The following is a 26,570-nucleotide window of genomic DNA, read 5'->3' on the forward strand; positions in this document are numbered from 1 at the left end:
AGGATAAAGAAGATTATTTGGGTTTTTACCCAAAGACTATTTTTTTTTTTAAACATCAGTAGGGTTACATTTAAGTGCTTAAAAGCACTCATGTCGTCGGTATTCCCAAGTATTTTCCAAAGGCTAATTTTTTTTAAAAGATTTTGAACCCAAGACTTTGCCATTCTGGAGCGGGGCCAAATTTCATAGCGCTGTTTAGCAGCCGATTTTGTGCTTACCGTGTGATTTTCATTTCAAAGCACTGCTTACCATAAGCACATAAAAAGGCATGCTAACCTTCCGGTGCTTACCGCACAAAAATAAATGACGTCACAATGCAAATCCGTGGTTATCCGCAATATGGCGGCCTAATTTTTCTGTTAGCCTGTGAAATACACTTGCACCATAGCAAATTTTTCTGCTACAGTAAGCACATTAAGCACAAAAATGTGCTTACCGTTACGCAGCGCTATGAAATTGGGCCCTGATGTCTTGCCACTAGACTACCAAGCTTGCGTTAGTATATATACTAATAATAATAATAATATTAATGTAACTGATGACTATGAATGACATATTTCATCTGAATATGAGCAGGCTTTATCTTCCAAGGGCAGAGTGCGGTAGGGGGTTGCTGAGTGTGGCAGACAGTGTCAACATCGAACACAGGAGTTTGCATTGTCATATTAGGAAAACTGAGGAGAACTTGTTGAAAGTAGTGCAGAAATACTTAAAAGCGGGCGAGGTTGAGCCAAAGGAGTACAAGAGGGAAAGGAAAGAAGAAACACACCAAGATTGGCAGAACAAACCGCTTCATGGTAGGTTCTTAAGATGTACTAAAGAAGTGGCCTGCAACAAGTCCTGGAATTGGCTAAAAAGCGGAGAGTTGAAGAAGGAAACCGAGGGCTTGATTACTGCGGTGCAAGACCAGTCTCTGAGGACAAATGTAATGAAGGCGAGGATAGAGAAAGCGAACGTCTCTCCCTTGTGCAAGATTAGTAACAAGGCGGAGGAGACTGTCTTTCATATTTTCAGCGAGTGCAGTAAGATGGACCAGACGGAGTACAAAGGTCGACATGACAAGTTGGCCAAGGTAATTCATTGGGATCTGTGCAAGAAATGGGGTGTCCAAATGACTGCAAAATGGTACGACCATGTTCCGGAGAAAGTTACAGAGATCGACCAGGTCAAGATCCTCTGGGATTTTAACATTCAGACTGATCATGTTATAGAACATAGGCATCCGGATATCGTAGTCTTAGATAAGGCAAAGAAGATGTGTCATCTCATTGACATAGCTGTGCCGGGAGCTTAAGGGTAGCTTTGAACGAGATGGACAAGATGAAAAAGTACCAAGACCTGGCCAGGGAACTTCGTAAGATTTGGCAGGTGAAAGTGAAAGTAGTGCCTGTCATGGTTGGGGCGCTCTGTACCATTCCGAAAGCACTGGGGAAACATCTTGATGAAATAGGGACAAATGTGAGAATAGATCTGTTGCAGAAGGCGGCGCTATTGGGAACAGCGAGGATCCTAAGAAAGACTTGAGGAATTACCGGCACAATTGAAAATATGATCTTTCTTTCGCATGCTGTGATAAGATGAAATAATAATGAAAATTTATAAAGCGCACAAATCCATAAAAGTGCTCATGGCGCTAAAATACAAACAATAACATTAAAATAATATACAAGAGAAATCTAGAACATGTAGCATGTGTAGTATAGAATACAATACAAATGCAATATTTAAGAAAACATCATAAAAGGTAACCAAAAAAGAATTACAATAATTAAACCATTGAATCAAAGGCCTGTTTGAAAAGATGTGTTTTGAGTTGTTTTTTAAATAGGGTCAAAGAAATGGATGACTAGTGCAGTAAGCTCCGGCGATATCTCGATATAATCGAAAATCGCGATGCCATTTCTTAAACGATTGCCATATCGTCTTGATTTTTTGTTAATCAAATTATCGGCAAATCGTGGTTTAAATGAAGTATCACGATGTCTTCCCTAATTGAGACGTCTTGCAACCACAACGGGCGGTTAAACAAAATATAAAGTCCCAGAACCAACAGCAAGATTCCCCAATTGAAAAAAAATATCATCAAAGACTTTAGCGCCCAGGCAGTCTCCCACAGACACTTCAGAAGTAACACAATGTGTCAATTATCTCCCCTGTGTGGGAGCCTTGTGCGCAGCCTTGCCGCCGAACTGCAGACCACAATGGGATCATATTACACAAACCACAACCCATCCACAACCATTTTATGAATGAGAGGTCACCCCATGTGCATTATGGATGCTTATTGGTTAGCTGGAATGAAATGGGCAGGATATACACGCATGTAAGAACAGTCATGCGCAGTAGACACTTTAAAAGACACTTTATGTGTGTGTAACTCATAGAGCTACATGTATAACACCATGGGTAGACAGTACACATCACAGATCCATACCTCCATTTGTTTAGATTTTAGAAGTATTAAAATTACGCATAGTAATATGTCTGAGTTGTAGACTTCAAATATAAATCGCGATTTAATCGAATATCGCGATACTTGTTTGACGCTATATCGTGAGATAATAAAAGCAATATCGCCCAAGCTTATAGTGCAGGCAATTTGTTACATAGACATGGGGCAGCATGTGAGAAAGATTGGTCTCCCCATGACTGATTGGATATGGGCTCAATAAGGAGGCTAGAATTGTAAGACTGGAGTTTGCGAGGAGGATTGTATGAGCTCAGCAGATCATCAATATAGGCAGGGGCATTGTTGGTGAGCGATTTATACAGGAAAAGCAGAAGTTTATACTTAATCCTACTGCTTGCTGGTAAACCAGTGTAATTCTTTTAAAATCGGCGTTATATGGCAGGACTTTTTAGTTAAGGTAATTACACGAGTTGTTGCCGTGAACCAAGTATTAACAATTCTGTCTTGTGATCATTTAGCTTAAGGAAGTTGTCCTGCATTCAAACACGAATTTCAGAAACACATGTTTCAATACGACTAATGCTCTCATCAGCAGACTTTTGGGATGGTTTAAAAGAGAAATATAATTGAGTGTCATCAGCATATACATGATAGTTCAGATTGTGTTTCATGATGATGCTATGAACTGGGTAGGTGTAAACCGTTAACCACAGTGGTCCAAGAACCAACCCCTGAGGGACTGAAAAATCATGAACAACTGGGTCCGATGTGGAGTTGCCAATGCAAACATGTTGTGGTCTGTTTTGCAAATAGGATTGGCACCATTTAAGGGCATTGCCCTGTAAACCAATAATATCACGAAGTCTCTTGAGCAAAATAGTGTGATCCACAGTGTCTAAAGTCGCATTCAAATCAAGCAGAATCAGGGCAGTCACATGGCCGTTATCCATAGCACATAGAATGTCATTTTGCACTCGCAAAAGTGCCGATTCAGTGCTATGCTTGGACCTGTATGCTGATTGAAATTTATCAGGAAGGCCAGAGTCAGAGATAACAGTATTCAATCTGGAACAATGTGCTCAATGGTCTTGCCAATAAACTTCAAATTAGACACCGGTCGGAAGTTAGACAAAGTCTCAACATCTAAACCTGGCTTCTTGATAAGGGGACGAATGTAAGCTGTCTTAAGACTGTCAAGGGAAACTACCTTGCTCAAAAGACTTGTTCACAATTGTAGAAATAAGAGGTGCTACAACATCAATACACTTTTTTAAAAGATCAGTAGGTATACTGATGGGGTCCAGTTAACATGATTTAGAAGGAGAACTTCTTATTAACTTCTTGATCTCATACAGAGTAGCAGATGCAAAGTGGGAAATATTTGATACTTGAGCACACACAAGTAGTAGAGCTACATGTAGGGAAAATACTACGAATATTAAGAATTTTAATTGTTGCTGAAATAGCGAGAAAAATTATTCGCCAGAACCGCATTTGATACACTACTGGGCAATACAGGCGTTTTCTTGGCTTGATGTACATGTAGTAACCCATTTACAACTTTAAATAACTTTTCCTGATCGCCTAAACAATCCGTAATTTGAGAGGAGTAATATTCAATTTTAGCTACATTCATTATTGTTAAAACCTTGTTGCTTTGATTACAATATATAACTGTCTATCAATTTCTAGCCTTGTGTGCCTCCATTTTCTCTCGTGAACCCTGCACAGTTTTCTAGCAGTCTGTATAGCAACACTAAACCAAGGACTATGAGGTCTTAAACGAACTGATCTAGTCCGAGCTGGTGCATGCTGATTCAAAAGACTACTAAGGATCCTCATAATTCTGCACACAAGAGTCGAGATTGGTAGAAACCATATCAAAGTCAGAGAGTAACACAACCAGATCATTGCGGAAAACACGTGTTGTAATAGTAACTGTAGGGGGTTGTGGTTTCTGAAGTGATAATTGAGAGATAATAGCAAAGTGATCAGATAACCCAGGATGAAGATAAATACCAGAAACAAGTGTAGCATTTTCACGAGTTATGAGTAGGTCAAGCAGGCCCATGAATATGCGTTGACCCTAAGATATGCTGATTATGACCATATGATTGTAGTATAGTCTTAAACTGGATGGCAATGGCATCATTTAAATTATCCATGTATATTAAAGTCCCCAACTAAAACAATTTCAGATGGAAGAAATAAATAATCATTAACCATGCCCTCAAAATTTTGAAGAAAAAGACCAAAAGTCACATTCGGCACACTCGGAGGACGGTAGACATTTACCAGACAGATTGTTTTTGAATTGGAGGTGATTTCAACATGAATAGCCTCAAAAGATGGGTAAACGGTCATTTCAGTTTTTAAAGTTACATCAAGAGCCGATCGAAACAGGATTGCAACCCCACCACCAGCCCTGTTAACTCTTGGTGCATGGAGACATAAGGCTACTGTATACATAAAATGTATTGGTAAAAACACAAAAATATATTTTATCCCCAATGCAAATTAACATCTATTGAAATCTTTGTAGTACCTGTTGCTAAAATGTAGGATTGGAACTGCCTCAAGCTACATGTAGCGCGCAAGGTTGGGTTTCTAGTTGTAAGACATGTAGGCTGCATAAGACGATGACCAACTTTCATATCACACACAGAAGTAATGTCACAATACTTGTTTGTCACAGTAAAAAAAAACACCAGGCTGTAATTGGCTGTTGATAAATATAATCTTCACATCTCTAACTCATCACATGCTTGTTCATGAGATAAGCAAAAATATCTGCACTGGGTGGGCAGGCCTTAGGAAAGTGTGGTTCCTTTTTTGTAAGAGCGTGTTTTGGTATGTTCAAATGAGTAAGGAACCAACCAATGAGTTGAGAACACCATTTTTGTCATAATGTTGTTGATGGGGCATTGTACGCATTCAGGTTTTACACAGGCCAGTACAGAAGTCAGAGTCTGCGATTGTTTTGTGATTTTTTGAATAATTTTGAAATTTAAGTAAATTTGTTAAAATCTGAGAACTTTGCCATTTAAATTTTAGTCAAAATTGCTGAATGGCACAGAGCACGATGAAGGCCTGAAATTCAATTCCTTAGCCACGGCTACGGTCTGAAAACTAAAATAAGATGCGCCTGTGCTTTGAGATATAGGATGTATCTGTCCTTGCAATTGAACTAAAATAAGATGCGCCTGTGCTTTGAGATATAGGATGTATCTGTCCTTGCAATTGAATGAATGTAAAATAAGATGCGCCTGTGCTTTGAGATATAGGGTGTATCTGTCCTTGCAATTGAATGAATGTAAAATAAGATGCGCCTGTGCTTTGAGATATAGGATGTATCTGTCCTTGCAATTGAACTAAAATAAGATGCGCCTGGGCTTTAAGATATAGGATGTATCTGTCCTTGCAATTGAACTAGAATAAGATGCGCCTGTGCTTTGAGATATAGGATGTATCTGTCCTTGCAATTGAACTAGAATAAGATGCACCTGTGCTTTGAGATATAGGATGTATCTGTCCTTGCAATGGAACTAAAATAAGATGCGCCTGTGCTTTGAGATATAGGATGTATCTGTCCTTGCAATTGAACTAAAATAAGATGCGCCTGTGCTTTGAGATATAGGATGTATCTGTCCTTGCAATGGAACTAAAATAAGATGCGCCTGTGCTTTGAGATATAGGATGTATCTGTCCTTGCAATTGAACTAAAATAAGATGCGCCTGTGCTTTGAGATATAGGATGTATCTGTCCTTGCAATGGAACTAAAATAAGATGCGCCTGTGCTTTGAGATATAGGATGTATCTGTCCTTGCAATTGAACTAAAATAAGATGCGCCTGTGCTTTGAGATATAGGATGTATCTGTCCTTGCAATTGGACTAAAATAAGATGCGCCTGTGCTTTGAGATATAGGATGTATCTGTCCTTGCAATGGAACTAAAATAAGATGCGCCTGTGCTTTGAGATATAGGATGTATCTGTCCTTGCAATTGGATGAATGTTAGGGTATTCAGACTCGTACTACTCATGAATTTAAATGTTTGAGAAATAAAATTAAACTAGAGATCAGGTTTTTACAGGAACTAAAGATCAAATGGGGCCACACATTGTACAAGCTTAGCTATTTAGAATTGTCCAAAGTTTGAAATTGATGTAATTATAAGCCTATTAATGTACCATTATTTATACATGAAAATTTGTAGAATAATTGAATGTGTTAAAATCACGTTATTAATATATTTGTAGGTAAATGAGACATGAATTTTTATATACAAAATTTCAGCTTCCGGTTTCGACCGGAAGATAAAGGTCACACTCTATGTAAGATTTCTAAGATTTGTTTAATACCTCAAGAACTTTCATATGGTGCAAAGACCTTGTAATGGTTCTTGAGATACACATGTACGATTTTTTAACAACTAAAACTTCAATTGACGTCATCATTCAAAATAATGATGTTGTCATATGCACACTGTGGTCATGGTATAGTTTCAAGTTAGACCTTGTGTAAGTCTTTATTTGTGCCATAGCTGCAATGTTTGACCTTTAATGTCATGTACATGTATACAATATCATATTTCTAGAATGCTCATGAGCCAAGCAAAATATCATACATTAGAAGTTTGTTCATATTTTAAATCACTTAGGCGCCACAGCCCCAAATAACATAATTCTTACCCTAACTTCTGGTTTAGACCAGCAGTAAAGGTAAAAAGACCTTTCATATTCATTTAAGAAAGATCTTAAGATTCGCAACTATGCATTTACATGTACTTGCAGACAATTACGCTGAAAACAATAAGCAAAACTAAAAAATAAGCCTGAACACCTTAAAAGAAACTATAATAAAATCAAAAGGCTGTTGCCCAAACATCTAGAATAACTGCCACAGGAAAATCCTTGTTTTAGGTTTACATCGTATGTACCTTTTATTGACTTGATTGACTTTATTTTTACAGACCAGACAATTTATGGTGGCGTGGCCAAAACAAAAGGACCAAACAAATTGGATTCTTCCAACGTAAGCTGATGACATCCCTTTCAGGATCTCTAGACAGTGATGATATAAGTCTTCCATTAAAAGACAGTTTCATCCATACAGGCCACGGTGGAATTGATGGTGATTCCTGGGGACATCCACATAGGATTGATGAGTAAGTAGCTTCTTCTTCCTAAAACCTGTATTTACTATTCTGTTTGCATTTGTGAAGTATTGCTTGTAGTTGGAGTACACCCGACCGGTGGTGCGTGACATGGTACATGCACATGGACGAAGACCAACATTTAGGAAATGCGCTCATTCCTTCGACAGTGGCATGATGGATCAAAGTAAATTTACTCAAGTGATAGAAAGTGACTATGACACGGATGATATTGTAGCCGACTTGCTCGGTCTACAAAAAACCCCAAAAGTGAAAATAAAAGAAGTGACCTACCACACAGGCCTGTTTAAGATATTACTGACATAACTTTGATTAACAAAATAATTTTAGCTAACTTAGTGATCAACAGTTTCAGTTAAATTCCTGTAATTTTATAATGATATTGAACGAGTATCTTTGCAAACCTAATTTCACTTACCATGTTTGTGTATGATATATAAAACATTTTGAATTAATTTAAACAAGTACTGGTTAAAACTAGTTTACTAACATTTTTTTTTAACATCTCAACTAAATAATTTTGTTTAATTTTTTTCATTCTGTTATACATGCGTGCTCTAACCTGTGTTCAAAACAAATGGTCTATAGCATTATTGACAATTTGTTACTTTATTCCCTAACTCAGTTGGATAGTTACACCCGTTTGCACATAGGGTGAATAGTTGTACATGTACCTATCGCGCCAGTCATGCAAACTAATGGAGCGATTTCACAATAGCATGACATCACAGGTGTGGGTTAATATACACATAATGAATGTTTATGAGTGCAATGGTGCGAATATGTTCATGAGTTGAAAGATGGAATGTTCTATTCAACGAGGCGGAGCCGAGTTGAATGGAACATTCCAGCTTTCAACGAATGAACATATTCGCACCATTGCACGAATGAAAAACATTCATTATTTGTTTTATATAACATCCAAGTAGAACCTTGTAATTTTGATTGAAAGATACAACTTTCAAAACAAACAATTTCAACTGTAGAAGCCGAATGCTAGCAATTTTACTATGCCTTCTTGCAGAACACCTGCTGCGTTACCAAAGACACGCGCACGCAGTGATGCTTTTACTCAGCTTTTTCGTTCCATCCGAAAAGTACCATTGCACACTGCCAGCGTGCAATGGTACTGTTCGGATGGAACGAAAAAGCACGGTGAGTGACTCAGCGTGCAATGGTACTTTTATTTGCTATCACATGACGGACAATCCTCCAATCAAATGGCAAGGATCTGCTTGGGTGTTATATAATACCGACTAATCATTGACAACTTGAGTTGTGCCCCCAGAACTAAAACTTGCAAGAGTCAAGCCCTTGATTAATAAATCATCTCTTGATGTCGAACACCTCAATAATTACAGACCGATATCAAATGTGAAGTTCTTGTTCAAAACCATAGAACGGGTTGCATCTTCACAGTTGAATGCCTACCTACAGCGATGCGGTCTGTATGTATAGAGACAATCAGCTTATCATAGATTTCATTCAACTGAGACAGCTCTGGTTCGCGTCCACAACGAGCTTCTTCAGGCTGTCGATCGTCATCAGGAAGCCATTTTAATGCTTCTTGATTTCTCTTCGCCATTCGACATGATAAACTAAGACATCCTACTTAAACGCCTGCATTGCCGCTACAGAATATCAAACACCACACTTTATTGGTTTGCAGCTTACATTGTACATTCAAGGCTGGCTGACATCAGCGACATCATTAACAGTCACGGAATAAATCGCATAAGTTACGCAGATGATACTCAGCTGTTAATGATTTTTGATCCATCTACGCGTTAAGAAGTCACAATACATGTACTTGAAAGATGTGTCTGCGACCTCAAAGCTTGGGCAGTTCAAAACAAAATGGCCTTAAAACGATTCAAGGACTGAGGTTGGTCATCTGAGTTCTCAAATTGTGAAAGTTCCCTCCCAACCTCATATCATCAGTGGAGAATCACCTGTTGCTACAACTAATTCTGTAAGAGATCTAGGTGTCATCATTGACAGCACCTTGGCCATGAAAGGGCATTGCATTCCGTCACAAAATCATTGTTAGGCTTTCATAAGATTAGTAAGATTTGTAAATATCTTGACAAGAAGACTTCAGAACGACTTATACATGGTTTTGTTCTGTCTCGATTGGCCTATTGTAATAAACACATCAACAAAAGTAAGTCCCCCCTAAACAATTCGTCATAACATCGTAAGGTAAAACATTTTACCAATACAACTGATTAAGAAATAATTCTATGACATGTTTTCTAAGTGGTGTATGAAAATGAAAGATGTCCATGAATTGATGGCTGAATGAGCTCAAATGGAAGACAAAAACTGCCATTCCCAAAAATCACAAAGATTGCGTTAAATTGTTCACCGATCGCGATGAGACGAGAAGTTGCCTGCGTCAAATTGAGGGTCGGAGACTAGTGTTGAGATGGGTGTCGAGTTGGAGAGCAACATGCAGAGGGCTGTGTTCAACCTATGGTGGTGGGAGTGTCATGTGTGGGGTGGTATAAGCCTTACCAGGAAAACAGGTTCAGGGTAGCTACTGCTTCGCTGGCTGGTGAAGGCATCGAGCGAATGGTGTGGCCAGCAAGTTCCCCCAACCTCAATCCCATCCCTGTGGGACCAGCTGAAGCGATCTGCATATTCCCACATCAACGCCAACAGCAACCTGGCTCACCTGTCCCATCTTCTGCAAGTTCAGTGGAATGCCATCCCACAGCGGCAGCATGTCACCAGACTGACCAACACCATGACGGTGCCAGGCGGTCATTGGCAGGCGTGGTGGATACAGGCGTTACTGACCTGTATATTTGATAAACCTTTGTGACTTTTGAGAAGAGCAGTTTTTGTCTTCCATTTGAGCTCATTCAGCCACGAATTCATGGACATCTTTCATTTTCACACAACACTTAGGAAACATGTCACAGAATTATTTCTTAATTAGTTGTATTGGTAAAATGTTTTACCTTACGATGTTATGGCGAATTGTTTAGGGGGGGACTTACTTTTGTTGATGTGTTTAGTTTACTCTTTTGTCTTCAGAGAATTCAAAACTCGGCTGCCAGACTTGTTGCACAGCTAAATATTGTGATCACATACAGCCTGTGCTCTACCGTCTGCGCTGGTTGCCTGTTGCACATAGAATTAATTTTAAACTCCTACTAAAACCATTTAAAATTCTTCATGAGTTTGCTCCTGTTTATCTCAATGAGATGATAACCCATGTAGCAACCTAATCACAATCTCCAGTCTTCGTTGCCGTATGGTTGAGTGAGCAGTGGACGTCTTTCCAAATCTTCCCCTGAATTTTACCTACATGTAAATTAATAAAATTTTGCCATAATACACGTGTACATCAGTACGCACACATACCATCATCTGGTCATATTTTCAACATGTTAGACTCGACTGATAACCGAATTCATTGTAGACAACCTAGAAAAGAGCTAGTAAATGACACAAAAATCTGCAACACTCAGACTTAACACAGTCAGATTAAGATGTCGTCAAGTGTAACTGTGCTTGCGTGAGCCATATCACCACGGAATACACAATAAACAACCAGCTAGACAAGATATATTAGCATCGCTTGACCCGATGAACTCAAGAATTACAGGCCTTGAAGTACAACTCCATGAAGTCATTGCCAAAGTGAAGACAAGACATACAGATAGAAAGGGCCCACCGTATACCTAAAACACATGTCAACCGTTAGTTCATCTAGGAGTATATTCTCAAGAATGCATCTGATACAATTCATATAAGAAATCCAAGATCTTCATCACTAATGATGTTACCGAATGAGTCCAATACGCTAGGAAACGTATGCAGGAGTATGAGCTGCAGCACATTCGTAGCGATGAATGGGTGCACCTTGCTTACATTCCATTCTCCATTCCACCAGTAATCAAATTCAAGCTTCATTCGTAGCGATGAATGGGTGCACCTTGCTTACATTACATTCTCCATTCCACCAGTAATCAAATTCAAGCTTCATTCGTAGCGATGAATGGGTGCACCTTGCTTACATTACATTCTCCATTCCACCAGTAATCAAATTCAAGCTTCATTCGTAGCGATGAATGGGTGCACCTTGCTTACATTCCATTCTCCATTCCACCAGTAATCAAATTCAAGCTTCATTCGTAGCGATGAATGGGTGCACATTGCTTACATTCCATTTTCCATTCCACCAGTAATCAAATTCAAGCTTCATTCGTAGCGATGAATGGGTGCACCTTGCTTACATTCCATTCTTTATTCCACCAGTAATCAAATTCAAGCTTCATTCTGGCACATTCAATAAAAATAATAATAATAATAAACCATTCTTATATAGCGCATAACACATAGTAATAAAACATGTTCCTAAGCACTCTTTAGAAAAACACAACAGAATACAAAGACAAGATGCCAAGACATACCGATAAGGGGGCGCGATACCATTCAAGTAACTCAATTACCAACCTTAACCACCAGCTTATCTACATTGATTACCTTGTTTACCATGAATTTCAAGTTTTGTGTCTGTTCTATGTTGTTTCTGTGTTTGGCTATGTATGATGGTGTTTTTCATGTAAATTCAGCTAGATTATAAATTTACTTATTTAGATACCTGATAAAATCAGTAACATATGACACAACCAACGAATAACAAAGCTGGTATGAATCCCAGTAATGACCTAGATTTAAACTTTGAAGCACCTGTTGTAAGCTGTGATTATTATGATCAATGCAATTTTTCTTTTGACTTTGATACTATTAGGCCTACTGATTTGAAATAATCGAATATTAATGCACGTAGTTTACCACAAAAAATTGCATATTGTTAACTACATTAACACTCTAAAAGCCTGTTTTCTGTCATTAGCCTCAGAAACATGGCTTAAGAATATCTATTCAAATAGATAATTTTTTCCATTGAAGGCTCTTGTAGGCAAAGTAAACAAGGTGGAGGTGTAGCACTTTATACTAAGCAACAAGTTGTATTTAAGATTTGTAATGATTTACATGTATGTAGGATTTGAGGCGTTGCATGGTGAGGCATCAATATATATTTGGTTTGCGGTAACACCATGTGTGTATCTACTTGCCATGTAGAGTTTGTTCTTGGAGAACTGTCTTTATTCTACTACCGGGGAGTAGATTTATCGGATGTTCAGGGGTCTTTTCAGTTTTGAAAAGAACTGTCCTGATTTTTAACTTCTACCCGGGCGGAAGGTATAGAAAATTGGTGTGGACTTCAACTTTAGTTTATAGGATCGTAATTAACTGTGATCGTGAGTCTCCTGTTTGGGGCCAAAAATCTGACATAGCATCTTTAAATAGCCTTAACTCCTTATTGTACTGGTGTACTGACTTGAAACTGGATTCAATTTTTGCTTCTAACATACAATATGTGCATATATGTTGGAAAAGATAAACTGAAACATTTTATCACTTGTTCCAGTTGAATGAGCTAAAACAATAAAAACCTTAAAAAGTCATAACTCCTTATTGCAATAATGTACCAACTTAAACTTAAATCAAATATTGCTTCATACATGTATGTACATGTGGATAGTATGAAAAGAAAAAACTCAAAGAGTTTATCACTGGTTTTGATTGAATGAGCTAAAATAATGACAACCTTAAAGTCACCTGGAAATATAATTGTTTCTCTTCAAACATTAGAGTATATGTTTCTGAACAATAAAATATTTTTTTTAGTAACTATTTTTAAATGATTTATAAGTTTAAAAAATAATAAAGTTGTGTGGGGGGGTGACTCCGCCTATCCCTTTTGTGATGTCAATCGAGGCAGACTTTGCCTCGATTGAACATCGAACACACGTTCGTGCAAGTACATGAAAGTCCTAGTTGTGAGTTTGTACGCTTCAAAAAAGTTTATCTTGCATTTTTCCGGCAATGCCGACCAGATGTATTGCTGCTGGACGCAGCAAACAACTATAGATGGGGTCAGTTTGCAAAGTCGTCCGGTCCGACGTCTTTTCCAGCACTGTGCAGCTAACACATTTTCAGCTGTCGTGCTTCGAGAATCCGGAATACACTACACATTTTGACATGAATAGAAAAGTTCTTTTCTAAAACATTTTTCCAGCTAGTGGGTAAGTCGAAGAAGGTACCTGAAAGACGTAACGAACCTTAAGGAGCATTTGCCTAACGTGAACAAAATCAAATATATTTTCAACTTAGAGGGCATGTTTATAGCTTGCGCCAAGCATCACAATCTTTTTTTGGCACTGCATGCGATTCACCGTGCTTGATAATCCGAGTGGACCGTCCGCACAGCCGCCATACAGTGTGTGCAGTCTGCTCCATGATTGTAGTTCTGTACGTAAGCATCATACCGACCAGTTAACCTGACGTAGTGTACGGGGCCAGACTTCAAATATCGCGCCTCGATTGACGTCACGAAAAGCGCCCTCTCGGGTCGGGCTTATTTTTAAATTTTTAAATATAATGGAAACTAATTTTCTTTTCAATTAGTTAATTGTTTATTTATTTTCCACTCATCATTTTTAAAGACAAAAGCTTTATTTTGACAAAATACCACTTCCAGGTGACTTTAAATGGTCATAACTTGTTATTGCAACAATATTTAGGTGTTCGGCTAACAGCCGAACAACTATTGTTATTGTTATGGTTTGTTTTTTGTTTTTTTAGGTGTTCAGCTAACAGCCGACGACTATTGTTTGTTATGGTTTGGGTTTTTTTCCCCTCGTCTTCTTCTTTCTCTCCGAAATTTCTCCAGCAATTTTAAACAAACGTAAAGCTTGTACAAACTTAAAACTTACTATGTACATGGGCAATAGTGAGTAGATGAAACCGCCACTTTTTTGGAATGATGACGTCATTGATGACGTCATGACATGGTTTTTAATGTTGAAAAATTATCATTTGCTTGTTGCTGTATCTCAACGAATATAAAAGCTATGATGTTCATACCTGGGCATCAGATAGATAAAGACTTGGGCAACATTTGAAAAGTCTACGCCAAAATCATACGACCTTAACTTCCGGGTTGTTACCCTGGGTCAAAGTTCATCTTCATATTTTTCATCAAAAAACAACTTTTGAGCTTATCTACGGCATAACTCAAGATTAATAATAATAATAATAATTAAAATTTATATTGCGCCCCTTACATACAAAATGATCAGAGGCGCAGAACACTTGTTAAAAAGCACTGAGTGGAAGAAAAAGACAAAGAAAAATGACTGGTCACCAGGCCAGTGCCCAAACAAAAGTATGGGGATACGTCTGTCCCGCCAACAGAGAACTAATTAATTACTTATTTCATAGTCCTATCTCTGCTAGCATCGGTAATGTTTTGACCTTTTCAGGAGACAGACGCCTCTAACCCTAACTATGCTAAAATTCTAAACTAACTGGCAAGGTGACCATAGAAGAAGACATAAAAAAGCTAGAAAGCGGTATTCAAAAGATTTTTATATTACATTTAAAAGAGATGAGTTTCTGTTCGCTACGTATGTGAAGCGGTACCGCATTCCAAAGCTTAGGGGCTGCCACAGAAAAAGCCCTATGACCAAACGTAGTCAACATTTTACCAGAAGGATAATCCAAGAAAATACCATTATTCCCTGACCTTAGTTTATAAGAAGATACTTTCAGGATGGAAACAAGATCCTGTATATACTTTGGAGAAAGACCATGAATAGCTTTAAATGTCAACAACAGGATTTTAAAATGAATCCTGTGCGAAACAGGCAGCCAATGTAATGGACGAAGTATAGGTGTGATGTGATCAAATCGATGTGTGTTCGAAACAACTCTGGCAACTGCGTTTTGAACTCTTTGTAGTTTAGCTATCTGTGATTTTGGCAGACCATACAAAAGGCTATTACAATAATCAAGACGACTGGTCACAAATGCATGAATGAGTTTTAAAAGAGAGTCTTGTGTAAGGAACTGACTAATGCGTTTGATGTTGTGAAGATGAAAAAAGGCTGCAGAGCAAGATTTATTGATGTGGGTATTCATTGTATGTTCAGAATCGAACCAAGACCCCAGGAAAAGCAGTAGCTTCACCTATCATTATATTGGAAATATTAATTTTCTTCAATTGCTGCTTTGATCCGATGATCAAAAATTCACTTTTAGCATCATTAATTAAAAGGCGGTCATGTATCATCCATTGCCTGATGTCCCTAATGCAATCATCAATTATAGTCACAGCAGCTTGACAAGATTTGTCGTCGTCGGGTCTAAAAGATAGATACAGCTGAGTGTCATCGGCATAGCAATGGACATCAGGCAAATGATGCTCAATGATGTCAAACAACTTAGAGGCATATACAATAAATAAAAATGGTCCTAAGCAGGATCCGTGAGGAACACCACAGTTGATGTTAAACTTCTCTGATAAGGTACCTTGAATGGATACACGTTGACTTCTATCTGACAAACAGGACGAAAACCAATCAAGGGCCTTGCCAGTGACTCCACATTTAGACTGAAGACGTTTCAGCAAAATTACATGATCAACAGTATCGAACGCTGCACTAAGGTCTAAAATGACAAGCAGAATAACATGTTGGGGATTCATCCTCATCAGTAAATCATTTTTGACCTTAATAAGAGCCGTTTCTGTACTATGATGCTTCCGGTAAGATGATTGGAGAACCGGAAACATGGAATGTTTTGACATGTGACTATAAAGTTGGTCACAAACAGCCCTCTCAGTTAATTTAGAAACAAATTGCAGGTTACTGATTGGACGGTAGTTTTCTAATTTCATGTCAAGATTGGGTTTCTTTAATTAAGGACATATTAAAGCTTCTTGCCAGTCAGTAGGAAATGTACCAGAAACTAATGATGAGTTTATAATGTTGGTAATTACTGGAAGCAAAACATCAAGGCACTCACCCACAAGGTTAGTAGGCATGGGATCCAGAGCGCATGATCCCTTAGAAGAATTGACAACAAGCTGTTTTACCTGTGACTCGGTTAATGGTATGAAACTATCAAACAGGATAATTTTGTTGTGTCTGTTTTTCTTTGTGTTGTGTTTTGGTTTTTTGTTTTGTTTTTGGTTTTACTGCGCCTTGAACACCCAGCAGGGTGGATATGTGCGCATTACAAGTCTTATTATTATTATTATTATTAGGATATTACTGGACATTGTTTCAGGTGTAAAAGATAACGGCCTGTCCACAGAGGTTGAAACTTCCAAGTCATCAAGTTTAGCATGAATATTAGATATTTTCTTTACAAAAAAGCTACCCATATCATTGGCAAGAGACAGTTTATCTTTAAAAGGTGGATAGAGGACGTCAACACTATGCCCAAGCAGCTTTTTAGATGCTCTAAATAATTTCCTCTGGTCGGAACTATTACTTTCGATAAAGTCTTTGTAAAAATTGCAGCAAGCTTTATTAAGAAGAAAGGTAACCCTATTTCTTATAAGCTTATATTCTGAAAGATCAGAGACCATGTTTGTTCGTCGCCACTTCTTTTCTGCACGTCTCCTCATCCTCAAGGCAGAGTTGATGTCTTGACTAAACCAAGGAAGACGGGGCCTAGCGGTGACCAACTTAGACTATAATAGGGCATGTGTATTAAAGGCACCAGCTAGCGTAGTATTATTACACTTGGTAAGCTCCTCAAGACCTTGAGGAGTGTCCCTGCACAGCCTAGAAGAGACTATAAGTCACCTTTCAAGCAAATAATGTCAATGGATTTAATATCCCTATAAACAATCTGTTTAGCAGGAAAAGCAGACTTGTTTTGTTGCAAATTGCAAATAACAGACAAATGATCAGAAAAAAGGTGGTGAGGTGTCGGGGGGCTGTTAAGAACCATGTCTGATTTCCTGGTAATAACAAGATCAAGTGTGTGACCCATCTCATGAGTAGGTTTGTTAACATGTTGCTGGAGACCCATGGATTCAAGAAGTGACAAAAAACGATTGAGATCGATTTGAACCTTGAAACTCAACAGATAGTTGAACCTTAGTATCAAGACACCACAGGCCTAGTTACGCCATAATGACGTCATCGGGTATTAAATAACAATAAAACAACGTTTAAAATATGTAAAACTCATATGACGCGAATGGTTTCGGGGAATCCCAACAGCGCTCTCTTTTGTCCAACAAAAGAGGGCGCTGTTGATTATCATATCTGTGTACAGCATCTCATGCAGGGTGAGCTAAGGTTTTCCATAAATTGCAAAATAAAACCTGATGCCAATCTCCACAAACATATACATTACATTTGTAAAGAACGAAGAGTTGTTAAAAGATGTGATACAAGTTTGACTATAAAGTAACGACACATTGTGGAAAAAGTCATCTTTATGGTTCAAGTTTAACTATAAAGTAACGACACATTGTGGAAAAAGTCATCTTTATGGTTCAAGTTTTTTTAACTACGTCATCTCGTAACGTTCAACCGAACACCGTGTTTTTGTAATTGACAAAAATTCTATGTCTAGTCTGACTGGAAACTTGATCGAGTATTGCTTTTTACGTATAGATTCATATGAAAAGATAAAGAGTTTATTACTGGTTCCAGGTGAATGAGCTAAAACGATGAAAACCTTTAATAGTCATAATACGTCATTGCAATGATATTCTGACTAGCCTTGCTCAAGGCTGTCGCATTATAGTCACTCCGAAAAAGACGCCGTTGTAAACCCACCCGTATACACTGCGTAGTGTGTAATCACACTGCACAACCCAACCTTATGCACACTGTCACATCGCTGAACACCTGTCGAGCGACTACTGTGAACAAGTCATCCGCACTCGTACCACTAACCGCATGCGGAGGCCACTAGGCCCACAGCCTTGTCGGGTCTGTAACTTCCGGGTTTAATGTGTTTAATTAAAAACAAAATCCAATATTGGAAAACAACTGGGGGGCTCTCGGATATGCTCATGAATATGTATATCTTTTGTCAGATCTATCAGACAACACAGGATGTGAAGCAAATTAATTATTTATTTTAACGTCCAATCACGCACTTCCCTTATCACGACCTTTGGACCCTATCATGCTCGCTGAGTGTCCGTGGTGGTGGTGTGATGTAAACATGACTTCCGCCACTGATGGGGTCTCGTCTTTCGCTGGCCTTTTGGTAATGAGTTGACTGTGGGATCTCTTCTTTCACGCTCATTATACATGTACTGGGGGTGTCGTGTTGTGCGTTGTGGTTCATTTTACGCACAGTGTATACGGGTGAGTTTTTACAGCCGGTGTTTGTTCGGAGTGATTCGACTGCCTTGAGCAAGGCTATATGAACAGATAAAACCCAGAGTTTATTACTGGTCACAATTGATTGAGCTGAAACATTGAAAGCCCTAAATGTCCACTACTTCATACTGATCAATGTTCCTACCCCTTTGACATGTTTGACCATCAGTTGATCAGATGATTTGTTTTCATGTCAGTCATTGGTTCTATCTGGATGGCAGCATTGCTGTTCTAGTTTATATTATTTACATACATGTACATGACAAAGTTGTTCAGTGTATTAAGATTATGTTGCATTTTATAGTTCCCCTTGGAGATATTTTTATGATGTTATTTGAAGGCCACAAAGAATCAGCTGTTCTAGATGGGTTGACATCAAGCCAGAATCTTTCATATAGCTCAGAATGTAACTTATGAGATGGGAATTCCATTCCTCCATTACAGGGTCTATCGTATTCCCATGAAACCACTTGATGATCAATTTGGCGAAAGTGAGGACATGAGTGAGTCAAGACCAGTACTTCTTCTATCAGACAGATCAAAGAGTAAGTCAGACCCTTTTCCTGGTTGTTGTATGTAGTGAGGTGGATTAAGGAAAAGATCGTGACACGGCGGACAAAAGCTCCAAAACATCTGAGAATGGCATCACCTTGAACTACGTCATTATGACGTCATAACTTCTTGTTATGTAATAAAGCATAGGAAAATGCCATGCGGTGGGATTTCTACATGCCAAAATTATGTTAGTAAAAGTCAAGGATTTGAATTAGGGTGGTATTAGTTTGGAAAACAAAATAATATCCTTTATGGTGAGTATAATGATGTAATTATGACGTCATCATCATCAATACTACACAAATCACACAAAGTTTGAAAACAAAATTATAATGTCGTGTGGTTTCGCCAAAATGCTAATCTTTTTGTATTCATATGGTATAATTACCGTGGCACTGATCTATAAGATACCGTGATTTCATCATGATATCATAAACAATACTATCCACCAAAACACTAAACACGATGATTCTTACCGGATATAGGTTATAGGTCAGATTAATTATGTGGAATAGGAAATATGGGGAACTTCACAGGAAAGGTTGCAAAAAAGTCTCAAATAGGGTCAAAAATGAAACTTTTTGTATTTGTAAGCGTGGAGACGTTGTGGCAGCTTTTCTTATACGCCTGTTGAGTTCTACTTCCAGCGAGAGATTGTCGGAGATGGTTGAGACATGATACACAAACTCATGGACAGCCTCAAGCTCATGGTTGGCGATGCTGGTAGACAGTGGTTCATCAACATCCTGGCCCCTTACCTGCGTTTTTGTTAGACTGATGGTAAGTCCAAAGTCTTTGCAAGCTGCAGAACATCGATCCATGAGCTGCTGCAGGTCATCTGGTGTGTGTGTGTAGTGATGGCTGTGTCGTCTGCAAACAGGAAATCTCTAAGGCATCTCGTTCGGACTCTGGTCTTGGCTCCGAGTCTTGAGAGGTCGAAGAGGATTCCATCCGACCTCGTACGAAGGTATATGCCCTCTGTGGCTGACCCAAGAGTATGCTTGGGTAGAACAGAGAAGAAAATGCCAAAAAGGGTTGGAGCCATACACAAACCTGCTTTACACTGTTGCAGAGGTCGAAGGGTTCAGATGTTGAGCCACTGAAACTAGGATCTAAATAAGGCTGTCTCTGCTCACGAGGTCAAAGTCCTTGGTGAGGTCAATAAGGTGATGTAGATCGAGTGGCTTTCCCTACTCCCTTCACTTTTGTTGCACATGTCTGATGAGAATATCATGTCAATGGTCAGTTTGGCTTGAAACCACACTGAGACTCTGGGTAGACTTTTTCACCAAGAATTCAAAGTCTCTTTAGGACAACTCAAGCAAAGAACTCCCCACAATGCTAAGAAGAGAGATGGTGCAATAGTTGTTGCAATCACTCCTGTCACCTTTGTTTTTGTAGAGAGTGACAATGTTGGCGTCTCTCATGTCTTGTGGCACTGTACCTTCTCTGTAGCACTGGCAAAATATCTCATGCAGATCCTTGATGAGGATTCCTTTTACGCACTTGAGGACTTCGGGGATGCCATCTTTTCCTGAAGCTTTTCCCGGGGAGAGTGTATCTAGCGCTTTGCCAAGTTCTTCTAGTTTTGGTTCACTGTCCAGTTCCTGTATCGGATACACAGGCAATCTTTGTTGTTCAGAACTTCTGTGTTGACAACGTTCTCTCTGGAGTACAGCTCTGAGTAGTGCTACACCAATCGATCCATCTGCTTCACAGGGTCCTTTAGGACCTTACCGGTAACTGACTTCAGACGAGCGGTCATCTTCAGGTGGCCTGCTTTATTCTCTCGTACATACCTCTTACATTTCCTGTGGCAGTAGAGGTCTGGATCTGAGAGCAAAGTTGGGCCCAGTAGTCAATTAGCGCATCACCTTGCGGTTTGCTGGACTCGGTTTCACGTGGTCCTTGGTGCCTGCAAGTTTCTCACATAAGGTGAGTGTTTGTATGCTGAGAGAGCGCGTCTCTTATATTCTATGAGAATTGAAATCTCCTCAGCATGAGCCTAGAACCGATCGGGTGACTTTATTAGCCTCTTGCCGAACTAGTGGCTTTGTAGACAGCATCCCTGAGGTGTTCCCATCTTCCGCTGACATCGGAATTGGGTACTCTTGGCAAGACATCTTTTTGGACCTGGACAAACGCTTCCACCATCTCTTGGTTGTAAGTCTTGTTTGTGTCAATGCGAGGCTGCCCTGCCTTCTAGAATCTGTGAACTCTCCATAGTTGAAGCTTTTTTGCTGCACACAAGGGAGTGGTCTGTATCACAGTCTGCACTTTAATAGCTGCGGGTTATCTTGACGCTGCCCAGGTCCCTACGTCTCGTGAGCACGAGGTCAAGTTGGTGCCAATGCTTTGATCTAGGGTGTCTCCTGGATACCTTGTGTTGGGGCTTTGTGTTGAAGAAAGTGTTAGTGATGCAGAGATTGTTGTGCAGCAGATCTCAAGAAGACGCTGACCGTTTTCATGTATAACTTTCCGATGCCAAACTGTCCCATACAGGAAGACCAGGATTTTTGATCGGCACCAACTCTGGCGTTGAGATCCCCGAGGATGAAGATTGGATCTTGCTCTGGGACTTCGCTGATAATAGAGCTTAGATTGTAGTACAATTTGTCCTTAGCTTCCGACCAGTTTGCTAGAACATGCTCCGGTTTCAAACCAAAATCAGTGAGTAATACAACTCTGGATACCATTCGTTTAATCTAACAATAGCAGTCAAGACATTATTGGCACCACCAGACGCAATCCAGATGCATGGTGTTTATACTTGTGTTTTTTGATCTCCCAAACTATCAGTGGTTTGGTCATCGTAGGACATTTTCGACACCAGTTGCCTCCCAAAACAGTTTACAAAGTTGTATATGGCAATTGCATTGTCTAAAACTGAAACAAAACCTTTTTAATCCAAAATCAAGTTTTGATTTCAAATGTTACTAACGCTGGTTTGTAGCCATCAGAACCATGAGCTGAAAATGAAACGTATTAACATATTTTCATACAAATCACTGATTTGTCCTCAGTGATGATGACAAATTTTATACCATTAAATGCTAAAGAAGTACAAATTTAATACAACAATCATAAAACTGTTTGTTTCAGCGAAACAAAAACGTTGCCATTCGATTCCTTGGCCTCTGATACATATAATTCGCAACTAAAATCACTTGCATCGGCATTACACAACTAAAGTTATGCTGTTTTAAGGAAATGACTGCCATTTTGAATATATTACGTCATAATAAGGTCAAGGTCTTTGCAATTTTTTGAGCATCAACATAGTCACCATAAAGGATATTAATTTGTTACAAACTAATACCACCCGCATTAAATTCCTTGGCCTCAGAAACATAATTTTGGCATGTAGAAATCCAACCATGGTATTTGCGTTTGCTTTACTACATTAAAAGACGTAATGACGTCATTATGACGTAATTTCAAGGTCATCCCATGCTCAGATTTTTTGGAGCATGACTTTTTTTAAATCTACGGGTCAAACTGATACTTTGGTGAGAATTTTGTGCTTTTGTCCGCCGTGTCACGATCTTCGTGTTTTTTGTCCTTAATCCACCTGACTAATGTGAGTAGTTGTTTAAATAAACGTTGTTTGAATGGTTGATTAAGTTGATTATTTGACACCATTTAATCTGAAATAAGCTTTTTAAACTTTTTACAAGACTTTGAATTAATCCATTTATATGCTTTAATAAATCAAGTTAGTAAAGTTGATGTCTTAATTTCTACCTTAAGGAAACAGCAAAGACAGAGATGTGTCATCATCAAAGCATGATAGAAGTTTAAGGTTATCGGGAAGTCACTTTGGGAAGCGTCAAGTAAAGTCAGTCCAGAATCCAGATAATGCAGAAATACATACAGGGTCTTCTGTGTTCTATGTCAAATCATCACAGCAAGATCAGAGAAAAGAACAAGAACAACGAGATATTGTTGGGACAGACACTGCATTATTAATTGATTTTTCTGAAGATGCAGTTAATATTGCTAGTCAGGACATTCATGCATGTCAAGAGAAATCACAACCATTGCTTGATGTGTCATTACCTGATTTTGTTTGCCCAACTCCTCTTCATCAAATGCCAAGTGTACTGTGCCCCGAACCTACACCTGGAGTTGATCCTGTAGCATCTGTCCAGGGTGAAGCAAGCTATATTCCATCTACAAGCGTGCACAACCAGCATGGGCCCCAAAAGGTTCCTATGCCAAAATTTCAGGATTTTCAGGCCATGAGATCAAATCTGAAAAAGAGTAACCCATTTAAGACCTCTGGCACTCATGTGTCTAGTACAAGTTCACATGTTTCTAATGAGCGTACAAAAGTGGCCACAGAGAGTGCCAAGCACACCATTCTTCAAAGAGACTGTTTGGGTAATAAGTATAATCCTACGGGATCTCATGGGATTCCTACTCCCATATTCCACACTTTATCAGCACAAAGTCAACCCTATGATCCTGTAACATCTGCCACAGACATGAAGCATTATTATGACCATGTTCCTAAGGAAGATAATATTCAACAGTCCAAATCTCATCCCCAAAACTGGGTTCATTTTTATGACGAAGTACCTGCCGAACCAACCGAGATTGAAACTAAAGCATTTAATCAAACACCGGCTATGGTTAACCCCCTGCAAATAACTGCTTTGAAGCCGGTTCAGACTGTTCATCATTACTCTCCAGTTCCTGATGAACATCAAATTAAGACATCGTCCCAAAATGCTGCTAAGAAAACTGCAGCCATTTATGCCACATTTACTCTTGAGAAAACAAGTGCAACACAAGATAATCTTTATCCAAGATATGATGATGTGGCTCTTATAGATGAAAAAGTTGAGTCTGAGCAATCCCACTTGCCTAAACCCAAGCAGTACCCTGATATCTCAAACAAAACACCTCACGGTGGTACAAAGAGATCAGATAAAGTACCATTGATCAGTAAAACTCACAGTCAAGTTGAAGATTTTTCAAATGGAAAAAACCCAGATGGTACATTTATGGTATCAAGGCTTGTTGAAAATGCCAAATGTAAAAGCAGTAATGTACACTCCTTTGCATCTAGTCGGCAAGGTGCTGTGGAGACCAAGAAACCAGACTTACCACCCCGTACACCCACCCAAATACAACAACCGGTCTCAAAAAGAAAACACTTTGATCGCCAAGAAAGAAAATCAGATCCACAACTGTTGGAAATAAAACATGACTGGAGAACATCAGCAGGAAAGGGGCAGGAAGAGTCATCGAGCTGCCCACTCTTCTTTCCTGATTACAGAGAAACCAAACCACCTCTCCCACCTCGAAAGCAAACTACAGAAACTTTTGAAATGATTGGGTCTCATGACAAGACTTGTCAACAAAATCCAAAATCACTAACAGTCATGCAAGATATGAAAACAGACTCCAGGTCCAAGATCTTGCCCATAGTAAAGGATGGAGTGAAACTGAGTAACACTCATTATTTTCTTTTGCCTCCAAAGCCATCTGATATTTTTCAAGAGTCTAATAAAAATTCCCCAACAAAATCAGAAATATCGTCAAATGAACCTTGTGTATTACCTTCCTTTGGTGGTTCAAAGTCACCTACTACTGCCCATATTCGCCCCATTATGCGTGATGGTAAACAAATAAGTGATACACATTACATCTTAACTCCAGGGCGAAACACAGTTTTTGCAGATGCTCTTGGTACAAACAGCTCAACTTCAAAGGACAGTCTTGCAAGTGCAGAGATTCATCACTTGAGTCCAAACTTCTCAAAAAAGGGGTTTCAAACTCATCAAACTACCTCAAAGAAGAATACATCTGCACTTCAAAATGCATTAGATCTGTCATCACTTTGTCCTATTCTACCACAGTCTAGTTCCAAACCTCAAAGTTTTTTGCGACAAAATAGTTCTCCTTTTAGTGGGTGTGCAACAGATTCTGATTTAATGGCATCTGAAACAAACTCCTCGGCCTCTGAGAAGATTAATCGGGTTCAGGCCCATGTTCACGGTGTGACAATGGATGAATGTCGAAATGCACTCATCGGAAATTCATGGAATGTAAATAGTGCTGTACATGAACTCAAGATCGAACAGCTGTTTCAACTTGGAAATGTGACTCGCGATCGGTGCGAGTCGCTTCTTTCCTCTTTGGGCTGGAATTTACAATTGGCCAGTTCAGTAGTGTTAGAAGAGTCTATGCAACCCTGATGTCTGTATGGTGTAAATCTAATGCAATTTACAAAAGCAAAGCAAATGTTTTAGTATAGAGGGGAGAAACACGTACTGGTTGTACTCTCCTAAAACATACTGTGTCTTTGAATGATAAAGATCTGAAAGCTGTGTTATCGTCAATCCATGAGCAATCCAATTGAGAATTCACATAGCGCATGTAGGGTAGCCAGTCTTAAGGTTTATGATCAGAGTTTTTTAGGTGGTCCAAGAGCAGTCTTTGTTAGACAGATTCAGCATAGCTGTAAATCTCTTAATAAAAGAAATGGTGTTGAATTATAGAATAAGACAAGTCACAATATCTCAGCATCTAAGGCTAGTCATTTAAAGCCATTATACACTTTCTGAACAGAAAAAAAATTAAAAGTTCACAGATTTACAAATAACTTACAGGGTTTACAGAAGGTAATGGTAATAGACTTCTCTTAAAATATTATTCCATGAACTGCTTTACTCTTTGAGAAAACATTAACAAAATTATCAATTCTGGATATCAAGAATTACAGATTTATTTTAAACACATGCCATGACACGACTAAACGTGCGGAAACAAGGGTGGGTTTTCTCCCGACTCCGATGATCGATTGAGCCTAAATTTTCACAGGTTTGTTATTTTATATATAAGGCCACATAACAAAAAAATTGTTGATCGTCCCCGCCCGACCAATCAAAACCCCGACCCCATTTTTTTCCCCTTTTTTTCCCCCTTTTTTTCCCCCATATCTGGATATCTCTTTATACTTTACTGCCCAGATTTTTAAGCCGTTTTTTTTTTTCAAAATGATTTAAGAAAAGATGTTTAAGAAGGTTTTATTCATGTTGGCAAAGCAAGAACAATTCTTCAAATATTTACTTGGGCTACACTGTGCTTAGTTGTCATCTACATGTAGCAGTTAAATTTGTTTGACAAAACTATTGAAAACATCAAAAACACACAAACCCTCTGTTTTATAGTGATTGTGATTTCTTTATTCTTGATTTC

At 38.8% G+C, this 26,570-nt stretch overlaps 1 protein-coding gene across 1 annotated transcript in view; it reads left to right on the forward strand.

Moving 5' to 3' along the window:
* Positions 1–25,980, forward strand: part of LOC117302260 (activated CDC42 kinase 1-like) — a 54,264-nt gene extending 28,284 nt beyond the window's left edge. The window contains exons 10-12 of the mRNA XM_033786117.1: positions 7,384–7,578; positions 19,251–19,351; positions 23,112–25,980. Coding sequence (XP_033642008.1) covers positions 7,384–7,578; positions 19,251–19,351; positions 23,112–25,567 — 2,752 coding nt within the window. The 3' untranslated portion in view covers positions 25,568–25,980. The remainder of the gene's footprint in view (positions 1–7,383; positions 7,579–19,250; positions 19,352–23,111) is intronic.
* Positions 25,981–26,570: the final 590 nt, after the last annotated feature.

This window comes from Asterias rubens, chromosome 18, assembly GCF_902459465.1.
Source record: "Asterias rubens chromosome 18, eAstRub1.3, whole genome shotgun sequence".
Taxonomy (NCBI): Eukaryota; Metazoa; Echinodermata; class Asteroidea; order Forcipulatida; family Asteriidae; genus Asterias; species Asterias rubens.